This window comes from Oryza brachyantha, chromosome 5 (assembly GCF_000231095.2).
Source record: "Oryza brachyantha chromosome 5, ObraRS2, whole genome shotgun sequence".
Taxonomy (NCBI): Eukaryota; Viridiplantae; Streptophyta; class Magnoliopsida; order Poales; family Poaceae; genus Oryza; species Oryza brachyantha.
Window position 1 is genome coordinate 10777427 of NC_023167.2, and position 11358 is coordinate 10788784.

The following is an 11358-nucleotide window of genomic DNA, read 5'->3' on the forward strand; positions in this document are numbered from 1 at the left end:
ATTAAAGGCACCATAATCTTATTTTCTCATCCTTATTACTACGCCCGTCTAAAAACAAGATCTTTTTTCATTTGCCATTCTAGCTTATTTCAAAATAAGTTCATTTCTGAGTAATTATTTCGTTGGAGTTTGTAAAACGATGAATAAATGTATTGAGAATAAACAAAATAGAATATAACCCATTAGAATTTAATAAAGAAAATGTTATTATAGTATTTTTAGCTTTTGTATGGGTAAGTATGTAATAAATAAAAAATAACATTATTTTAGAACGGAAGGAATACATAATATACTCCCCTCGACAACCTAAAATTTCCGCCTTCGTTTTAATGAAAGCGTACGTACAAGCTTCCAATTAAAACGGGGAGGGGCAGGCGCAGCACTACGCTGTCTTTTTCTCCTGAGATCCCGGAGCGTCGGCGTCGCGTGCTGCTGTCTCCCGCGCCGCCGCATTGGCCTGCTCCGGCGATGGCGAGGGGCTCCACCTCCATGGAGGTCCGCCGCGACGGCGTCGCCGTCATCACCGTCTCCAACCCGCCCGTCAACGCGCTCTCCCTCGACGGTACAGTTGCCAGCCGCCCCCTCTCCTCTCCCTCTCCCTCTCCCTCTCCCCTCTCCGGATTCCGCAGCGCACCCACCCATTGGTGAAATATTTGTTGCTGGTACCCGTGCTTGCTTGTGAGTGCGCGCCGCGGTGAATTTTTTTACCCGATGCGGCCTCCTCCAGCGTTCTCGCAATCGCAACCCGGTTTGGCCGGGCCCCGGTTTATCTTTTTATTATTATTATTATTTTTGGGGGGGAAGAACATGTTATGAAATCTGAGATGCTGGGTGGTCTGAATTGCATCGTTCCATCTTTGTGGGATCAATCTACTCATGGAAGTTGATATACCAGCTTGGGCTGTGTCTCCATGGTCTGATTCATGCCTATCTATATATAAACACAATTTGTTTATCATTGGCACATGCGTGTTGCCAGATGTAGTCTTGTTTACTTTTGGTTCCGTTCTTTAATCAGTTCTCGCTGCTGTTGGCATCTGGAATGGGCATGAACACGCGGGGTGTAGTGTACTAATAGGACCCATGGTTTCTACTTTCTCAGTCATAGCCAGCTTGCAGAGAGATTACGAGGAAGCTCTAAGGAGGAGTGATGTCAAGGCAATTGTTCTCACTGGTACGTACTTTGCAGAGAGTTTCTTGTCAAGGATCCTGTGCTAGCGATGTGTGTTTCTTATGCATCACATGACACTCAGGCGCCAAAGGGAGGTTTTGTGGAGGCTTTGATATAAACGCATTCGACAAAAAGCCAAGTAAGGATTGTCAAGTGCTCTGAGAATGCCCATCCCTTTTTCCCCTGACTTGCACTGCTAAACTTTTGTGCCGCCAGAAAATGAGAAGCCTGGATTGCTATCTATTGATTTTTTAACCGACGTAGTAGAAGGTAAGATAACTTGATATTTCTACTTTGAACCAAGTTTGTCTGCAAGCCGAGTATTTTTTGTGGTGAAGTCCTTGTTGCTGCCAGATGCCCAGAAACCATCGGTGGCTGCTATAGATGGCATTGCTCTAGGTGGCGGCTTAGAGGTTGCCATGGTATGTGTAGGATGCAATAGTCAAATTATGCTTCAAACTTTTTGAGATTTTATTTCCTATTTGGGCAACATTGACATTTTTTTATGCAGATTTGCCATGCTCGTATTTCTACATCTTCGGCTCAATTAGGATTACCTGAACTTCAACTGGGCATCATTCCTGGACTGGGAGGTATTCTCAGGTCCCAACCTGGTCTTTCTTGTCATCCTTTTTTTTTGAAGGACTGATCCTATGTGTTTTCACACTGTGCTTTGTTGGTTTTGTGGGCTTAATTCTGAACATGGGACATTTGTCCCTGGCTCCCTGCAGCCATCTTTTTTTGGGAAGAGTATGTAATGTGATTTCCGTTACTAATAAGATATGAAGTCAGACAAGATTGTTGTGAAAAAGGAAGGCAGAAAACTATGTACCTTAAGATCTTGAGAGGATCCATAGAATCATATACATCAAAAAATGGTCCAGAAGAATTTGTCTAATTTTTTGTGCCACATGCAGCTAACCATGTACTGAAAGGCATAATCATTCTAAGGGAAACAGAAACACATATTTCATGCCCCTTCCACATGTACGCGCACGGACACACCGACACACAAACACATAGAGGAAAAGGCTCTATAAAAGGAAAGCATACACAATTTCCCTTTTCTATTGTAACAAAATTAGGACCCTGATACAGATCCAACCTGAAGTTTTTTAGAGTTGCCTAGATTACGGTTGTTAGTGTAAGACATCTTGTTCATAGGCTAAAGTTAGATTATTAGAATTACTTTATTTTAAGGTAACTCTATTTTCTGCAATAATATAGGAATTGAAGCCATACCAAACAAGCCCTAGATATGCGAAGAGATGGCTTTTTGCATGTTGATTACTCTGTCAAATGCACATTTTGCTCTATTTTCCTTTCCAATTATATGTTGATTGAAGGTCTTCACTTACTGCAGGAACACAGCGACTGCCCCGCCTTGTCGGCCTGTCAAAAGCTCTTGAGATGATGTTGGTATGGTTGCTTTATACACTGCTTTTCAATGCTTGGACATATTTTTCATGTTTTAATTTTGTGGTGGTCATGCTCATGCAAGACAGTTAACCATGACTTGTCTTCTCTTAATAGTTATCTAAGCCTGTAAAAGGAGTGGAGGCACACAGATTTGGTTTAGTTGATGCTGTAGTTTCAGCTAATGAGTTGATCAGCACGGCCTGTTCCTGGGCTCTAGAAATTGTTGAAGGCAAACGACCATGGTTCAGGAGTCTCCATAGAACCGATAGGTTTCCAGCTCTTGAGGAAATGAAGAATATTCTGAATTTTGCAAGAGTTCAGGCCCAAAAGAAATCTGCTAATATTCAACATCCCTTAGTTTGCATTGATGTTATTGAAGAGGGCATTGTTTCTGGCCCTCGAGCTGGCCTCATGAAGGTCAATCACTACTTAGTGCTACCTTTTAGAGCAACTGTTGCATACCTAGTCTAAGGGGTTGGTTTCTTAATGATGCTTAATACCCACTTTTGGCAATGACAGGAAACACTTTGTGGAAAAATGCTTGAGATGTCTCAAACAAGCAAAAGCTTAAGGCATGTCTTTTTTGCGCAACGTGCAACTTCAAAGGTGGGTAGAATAGTATGTGCTAAAGTTTTGGTGGTGTTCGTTCATAATACTTCTTTTTATACTACCTCAGAAGTTAGCAACAGTTACTGATCAACATTTGGTGAAAATATAAAAGAGAATCATGCTTATGTGTCTTGTAATCTAGTGCATTTAAGTTTAAAATCAGAACAACGACCAGTACATTTATTTATCACTGTTTAGGATGAATTAGCATCTGCATGCACTGATGCAAAATTTCTGAGTGTTGCATTCCAATTTCCATTATTACTCCATTGAGATACTTTCGGATAAAATTTTCAGGTATAGAACTATAAATGGTACTCTTATGCTCATCTTTGAACTTGATGTGTACTATGTCAAATGCTAAATGTTTATCTGACCATCTTTTACTCTAGCAGATTTCATATATCAGCAACTTGGGGTTGATGCCACGGAGAATACACAAGGTAGCTATTGTTGGGGGAGGTCTAATGGGATCTGGAATTGCAACAGCATTGATATCAAACAACTTCCTGGTAATCTTGAAAGAAGTCAACAAGCAGTTCTTAGATGCCGGTGTTAGCAGAGTTAAAGGTGATCTTATTTTTTACTTCTGAAACTTCTATAGATTGTCTTTGAAGTTTATCTTAAATTCTTCTGTTTTCCTGTTCAGTTATTTTTTTATTGGGCATATGTGTAAGACTTGTTTTCCTGTTCAGATAATTTGTGGAGTTTTGTCAAAAAGGGGCAAATGACAAAAGAAGATTATGAAAAGAAACTTTCTTTACTATCTGGTGTTCTTGACTATGAACAATTTAGAGACGCAGATCTGGTCATTGAGGTAGATTTAATATTTGCAATTATTTTTTCTCTAACTTTACTCAGTACTAGTTCTGTTTCATAATGTAAAATTTTCTTACATTGCCTAGATTTATATAGATGCTAATGAATCTAGACATAAATATAAACAATATACATTGATCAATAGATGAATCTAGGAATAGCTAAAACATCTTACAATATGAAACGCATGGAGTAGAATATAGCTTTTGTGCTTTACTTGAGTGCTTATTCATCATGTTTGCCAAATCCTCGTTTAGATAATGGAAATGGGTTACATCTCCAGCCTCTTCCGTTCGGCACACATATTTGAATTTATATTTGAAATGAAAAGACATAGGGTGATGGGACAAACCCCCAACTCCCTTTGAAATGATGACCGGCTTAATCATTTAATCAACACTGAAGAATCACATCAATCCTTGCAGAGATTATAGAAAGCAATTATAGAGGTACTAAGCCACCCATAGTGGAATAACAGACCTTTGGCTACCAATTCCAAGAGTGTAGCATTCCCCAAACTAATTTGGGGTACTTCTATCATAATTATGAAATTTAATTGGACCAGATCACTTAAGATGTTGCTTACAGCATCAGAATGTTCAATTAATTTTTTTTCCATCGGGAAAAAAACATTTTTCCTTAGCTTCAGGGCACAAACACAATGATTTAATAGCAAATTGATAAAAAAAACCAGATTCCACTTGTGAATTTTTACCTGAGCTTCATGATGCAGAAAATGATTTAACAGCAACTTGATAAAACTCTTGATGACATGTTGGTGCAATGAATGTTTTGTTCGTAATAAACATTTGCTTTTTGTAGAACCCACTCATAGCAGCCTTTGAGTCAAGCAGTTTAACTTGAACTTAAGTATATAGTAGCTGAAGGAGAAAGTGGTGCTCTTATCACTTTTTGATTATAAAACTCTTGCAGGCAGTTATTGAGGATATATCTCTAAAGCAGAAAATATTTTCTGACCTTGAAAGATACTGCCATTCTAATTGCATATTTTCCACAAATACTTCAACAATAGACCTTCAGTTAATTGGCCAAAAGGCATCTTGCCAGGATCGAATTGCTGGTGCACATTTCTTCAGGTAATGTGTTATCCATCTTTCATTTATTCCTGTTTATCTTAACTATAGTTTATAACTTATCTTTTGATGTTTATCTCCAGCCCAGCCCATGTAATGCCACTGTTGGAAATAATCCGTACTGATCGAACTTCCTCACAAGTTATTATTGACTTGCTAGATGTGGCAAAAAAGATACGAAAAACACCAATAGTTGTTGGGAACTGCACTGGCTTTGCTGTGAATCGGATGTTCTTTCCTTTCACACGGGTGGCTTGTTTGCTTGTTGATTATGGTCTGGATGTCTACCATGTAGACGATGTGATTACAAAGTTTGGAATGCCAATGGGGCCTTTTCGGTAAGTATTTCAGTCCCTCTACGGATTTTTTAACAAGATATTCCCTTTGCAGACTTCAGCACTTGGGCAATGGCTATTATTCGTGTTAAGAACTTCGGATACAAATTTATTTGTATTTAATTTTTTGAGTAATTTATGAATTGTCTGCTTTATGTTCCTCATAATAAAATATGGTGTACAGCTTTTCCCTTAATTGGAAAGATTATCAGATGTTATGAGAACGAATGAAAAAAATGTCTGCAACTATATAAAGAATGGTGTTTCAGCATTTTTTATTTACCAGGTTTAATTTTATGTTGCACTGTTTCTACTGTTTGCACTCAGTCCTCTGCAACGTGCAGTACTCACTACTCTTATGTGCAACTAGTCACTGCTCCGTAAACCTATCAAATGCCATTTTTGATAGTTTATATAGAGTACACAGGATTTGACTGCTTAACCTTTCATTCCTTAGGTTGACACTTGGACCAATCCATTCCTCCTACCGTACTTAAACTTCAGTTATTTCTTATTTTTCTTGGCTTCCAATAAAAGTATGGTATAGTATGAATTTTTAAATGGGGCATATTCATGTCATATCTTCTTCCTCTTTGAGTTACTTTATAATTTTTTCCATGTAACCACTTAATCTGATGTTATCTACTCCTTTGTTTTATATGTTGTAAGACTTTCTTACTTTGCCTATATTTATTCCTTGACCATTGTATATGTTTTGTATGTGTCTAGATTCATTAGCATACATATGAATCTAGATAAAGTTAGAAAGTCTTCCACTATGGAACGGAGAGAGTGTTTCTTTCCTTTACTACTATAGTAACTTGGTAGTACAACAGATATTTCATACCCATGTTATTACTGAATCCTTTTTGGTGAATATCTTCATGTTTGTTGCTCTGTGCTAACTCTTTTTCAGTAGATATTTCTTCATTGTTTAGAAGGGGCCTTTGTAGTGCATATTTATTTCTTTGTTTGGCCATGAGTTCTTTGTTGCCTTGTCCATACAGATTAGCTGATCTTGTTGGTTTTGGAGTTGCTGTGGCCTCCAGAAAGCAATATCTCCAAAGTTATCCTGAGCGATGTTATAAGTCGGTGCTTATTAAAATTATGCTCGAGGAAAACAGGACAGGTTTTTCATATTAAGAATGCATGCACATACAATTTCTTCATGCTGTTCGATATGATTTTGAGCTACATGTGAATCTGTATCTCATGGCTAATATACTGTTCTTGGCAGGTGAATCCTCGCGCAGGGGATTTTATCTTTATGATGATAAGAGAAAGGCTTCTCCAGATCCTGAAATCAATAAGTATGTTGAAAAATCAAGAAGCATGGCTAGTATTTCACAAGATCCTAAGGTTTACACTCTCACAGCTGTCCCCCTTTGGAACCAAATTATTCTCCTTTTCTTTATGCTGGACAGAGTACTGACCCGTACTGCCATGCATCATATCTCACAGATGTACCTTGGTTTGCATATTTTAGATATTGTACTTCTCAGAGTAAACGAGTAAAACTTCTTTCTGTGTCATGTTTTTTCTTTTGTTACAGTAGTGAGTTTTGTGGCAAGGTGCTGAAAACCGCATGAAATTAATCTGATTTCATAAATTAAATTTAAAATACAATACTAGTTCAGCATAGGTTCTGTAACTAGCAAGTGAATTACAAAGTGCAGTTCTGTACATCACAGTTTGCAAGAACATTGTTGTACACATTTATGGTTACGGCATATTTGGCTCCCATTCTATAAGCAAAATAGTGCTTATCTTAAATCATGCTCACCAGGTTGTAGCTTAACTTTTCACTGCTTCTGCAAAAAGGAATCTGACGGTTTCTTTCCCATCAGCTGCTGAAATTAACAGACGATGACATCGTGGAGATGATGTTCTTCCCCGTGGTGAATGAGGCCTGTCGACTGCTTGATGAGGGAGTTGCTATGAAAGCATCTGATCTTGATGTGGCATCCATTATGGGGAGGGGCTTCCCTTCCTATAGGTCCGTTTCTTTATTTCTCTTCTGCATCTCCCACATCATTTTCCCTTCCCTTGCACTAATTACAGGCTCATAACTGGTAAATCTTCCATGCAACCTGTGTTTGACACCAGGGGTGGAGTGATGTTCTGGGCCGATTCACTTGGCACGAAATATATTTACAACAGACTGAATGCTTGGTCGAAGGATTACGGGGGGATCTTTGAACCCTGTGAATATTTAGCAGCGAGAGCTCGTCAGGGTTCGTCTTTGGTAAGGACCTATATCATGTCAACCACTCTGCTCTGATACACCTTTGTGTTGCGTTTACCGGACACCCATTTTTTTTTACTTAAAATTTTGAGCCAATGCGTGACTTCACCTGACAAATTCATCGCTGAAACTGCTGCAGGCTGCCATGGTTGATGGTGCAAGGTCACGGCTCTAGAGCTCATGTATCCATTCTGTGGCATGTGCTATTGCTATGTGACTCCCCTTGAGGAGAGGCGTGATGTTATCTCCCGTTCCCCCACCCCTTGTATGTTCGCAACTCATAATTAGCACATCCGGTCCCTAACTTATAAATAAGTGGTAAATCTGGGTTACTATTTTGAAAATAGGAAGGACCACGTATATGACAGCGTCTAGAGTGGTGACTGTTTAGGTTTTTCATGGAAAAAAAATCAAATGACATAATTGTAAATGAAAAGTAATTTAGGAATAAAACTTTTATATACGTGGAGCATGATTATCGTGGTTTTGGATGGTTTCTCACCAAAAATTGCAGTAACAGATGGAGAAACCGCTGGTTTCGTAACCCTGCTCAGGGCATCTCTCTATTCTCTTTCTATCTGGGCCATTTTAGTAGAGCTTTGTACTCCATCTTTTTGTTTCTATTTATATCTATAAGCTAAAATTTAAATTTTAACTTTTAGGATTTTTTATCGAAGTTTACTTTTCAGTCTTAACTTTTAGATTATAAGAATATGGATATAAAAGTTTTATTTACATATTACTTTTTTTATTTAAAAATACATCATTTGACTTTTTTTTATGAAAAAACCAAACGATTATCCCCTTTCTGGGTTACTGTACGTTGGAGTCGGAAAGTAGTGTCAGATCTATCATAAGTTAGACCGGACAAAAGGTGAATACGATCTAAAAGTTTGTACTGTAGGTTGATGAAGCGACATTTGGGTTACTCCTTTAGCTCCAGATCCAACCACACGATGCAAATACCCATTGTTCTGCACCAAACTTACACGTAAAATGCAATCGGACTATACTCCTTTGGCCTCCATCCACCGTACCGATTGGGCGGCCTGCCCAGTACGGTATATTTGTCAATCTTTTATATATATATGCACCATTTAATCAATATCTGAATCCATATGTAATAGACATATAAGATAGCAAATATGTAATTGTAGTAAGCGGTAAAATGTGCCCAGAGCCGCCGATGGGCAAGTGTAACACGCCTACACACGAGACCGTGCAGGGCCTCCAGAAATTAGAACCCTATAATTTACATGTTTCAATGGAAGATAATACATTTCAAGTTTCAACATACTTTCAGATATCTAACTCCATTTCTTAAAAGTCCTCTTCCTGCTCTATTATTCGGCTAGAACATACTAGTTGTTTCTTTGGTTTCGACAAGTATACGATAATAATCATGATGGTATAAAGGGTGATCAAACTGGTATATTTGTAAATAAAATATAATTTATAAATAAAACTTTTATATATGTATTCTTAACGATATAAAAGTCAAGCCTGAAAAATAAACTTCGATGAAAAAACCCTAAAATCAACTCGAGGTTGAATTTAAATTTTAACTTATAAGAATAAATAAGTAGAAACATAAATATAGGGTGCAAATAATTGTATTTTTAATGATGACGTGAACGCGTGTTCTAACAACTAAAGAATTTTTTGTTTGGTAAAGAACAGATCACTCTATCAGAAAAAATTCTAAAAATATAAGTACTTTGTGTTTAGCACTGGGGACACAAAATCTTAGACACGGCCTCTAACCCGACTAAAATTACTTTCTCAAAATACGGTGGCGCTATAATTCACTCCTGGTCTTAGCTTCGCTAAAACTACTTTTCTTAAACTAATGCAACACGAGATACAATTTTCATTCTTTTTATGTAAAAAAATGTTTTTGCTATTTGTCACTTGTGAGTAAAATTTGCTCCCAAGAAGTGTACGCAATCAGCTAGTCCGTTGTGGATGATTGAAGAAATATTAAAATAATATAACGAAGCACGCAATGCCAAAATAAGGTGGCTGAGTCAAACCATATATTTGTAGCAAATCAAAATATATGTGACAAATAAATAGAGTTATAGATGCCATGCATAAGAGCATATTTAATGGTATAGCTTATTATGGACTTTATCTTCAAGTCATGTCAGTAGAAAAAACTCCTTATATAAAGAATAGTTTTTTAAGTCGATCCTTTATAATTATAGGCTAATTAATTTCCTGTTCATATTCAATCTGATAAGCGCCTCTTATTAGAGTCAGCATACATACAAAGTAGATTTTCTGGTTGTTTCCTCGTTTTAAGCGCCAAGAGTCAATGTTTTGCTGACTCTATGCAAAACAATCACTTTTATCTCTCCTATCATCTCTTCCACGTTAGCGACTATGCAGCGATAAAGACGACAATAAAAGCCCTCTGTACATGCCCTAACTCAAGCATCATTCTACGAGCTCCAGCAATATCTGAGCAGCTCATTTAATTGACATTCCAAAAAAAATAGCACATAATTATAGAGTTTATGTTAGGATTGTGATTTCCATCCACGGTCGGAATCGAGTCCTTTTAATCAAGAGGTCATGAGCACAAATGTTATTTCACCATAAAAAACAATACCAACTCAATTTTTTTAATAAATTAATAGAAGAAATAATCAGCGTATTGTACTAATTTAAAACGTTATTTTAGCAAAGCCAAAGACGACCAAATGGGCCGGGCCCTGTCGTGTCGGCCTAAGCGCCCGGCTACAGTACACAGCATGGCCCGTCATGAGCTCGACGGTAGTTGGGCCGTGCCAGCACGGGCCGTCCGGCCATGTCGTGTCTGGGCCGGGGTGGCACGTCGGGCCGCCATGGCACGACCCGTTTACTATAACAGGCCGGTTACTGTAGTAGGCCGGCATGGCATGGCTGGTTATACTCTTTTTTTTTTTCTCCTTTGTCATGGTTTTCTCAATTACTAGTTTTTACATGACAAAGTTTTTAACGAGGCAGCCATGTAATATATGTATGCATCAATAAAAAGGTCACTACTAATTTAATTCCTCTAGTATTTCTCTACCCATAATCACATTTATCACTTTTTCCCTCCAGTAAACATCAAAATATCAATCAAACATGTAAGTAAATTAATCATATTTTATTTTCTACCTCCATATTTTCATAAAGTTTAGATTTTAAATTTTTCTCAGATACCCAATAATTTCCTAAAGTTTTTATTTTTATCTAATATATTTTATATCCTTTTTTTTCTATTTACCATATAATTTCTCTTTTTTTTTCCAACTCGACGCCTCCACCTCCACGTACCACGGCCGTCGGCACCGCCCACGCCCACGCGGCATGCCCTCCGCTCCACCGCGTCCACGCGTCGGCGCCCCGCTGGCCTGTGGCGGCCCGCCCGCTTTGCCTCCGCCGCGGATACGTCGGCCCGCTTCCGTGCCCGTGCTGATAGACGGCCCACGTGTCGGCACGGGAAGCTTCTGGGCCGTGTCAGCAGCAGGTGGGCCGGCACGGCACGGCCCGCTTCCTCAACCGTGCCGTGGGCTGTGCCAGCCCGCACGGCCCATTTGGCCGTGACACGTTGCAGGGGAGAAGCACCGGTGGCGATGCGTGGGAGGGTGGTGATTAGTTCAGCGTAATTAATCCCTAATCCATCTTACAACTAGC

At 38.7% G+C, this 11358-nt stretch overlaps 1 protein-coding gene across 1 annotated transcript; it reads left to right on the forward strand.

Moving 5' to 3' along the window:
• The first annotated feature begins 384 nt into the window (after nt 1–384).
• LOC102700056 (glyoxysomal fatty acid beta-oxidation multifunctional protein MFP-a-like) lies at nt 385–8193 on the forward strand. Its single transcript, XM_006654241.3, has 18 exons — nt 385–562; nt 1103–1174; nt 1254–1310; nt 1388–1441; nt 1526–1593; nt 1683–1764; nt 2535–2590; nt 2705–3007; nt 3110–3196; nt 3595–3769; nt 3895–4016; nt 4952–5115; nt 5196–5450; nt 6455–6576; nt 6685–6806; nt 7295–7443; nt 7554–7692; nt 7832–8193. Exons 1-18 carry the CDS (start codon nt 469–471, stop codon nt 7865–7867), a joined length of 2157 nt encoding a protein of 718 aa, XP_006654304.1. The 5' UTR covers nt 385–468; the 3' UTR covers nt 7868–8193.
• The last annotated feature ends 3165 nt before the right edge of the window (nt 8194–11358 follow it).

Excerpts from the sequence above, each read along its gene's own strand:
- LOC102700056 (XM_006654241.3), top strand. The coding sequence starts at position 469 with ATGGCGAGGGGCTCCACCTCCATGGAGGTCCGCCGCGACGGCGTCGCC. Across the intron at positions 1,311-1,387 it reads CGCATTCGACAAAAAGCCAA|AAAATGAGAAGCCTGGATTG; the intron begins GTAAGGATTGTC and ends TTGTGCCGCCAG. Across the intron at positions 5,116-5,195 it reads GCTGGTGCACATTTCTTCAG|CCCAGCCCATGTAATGCCAC; the intron begins GTAATGTGTTAT and ends GTTTATCTCCAG.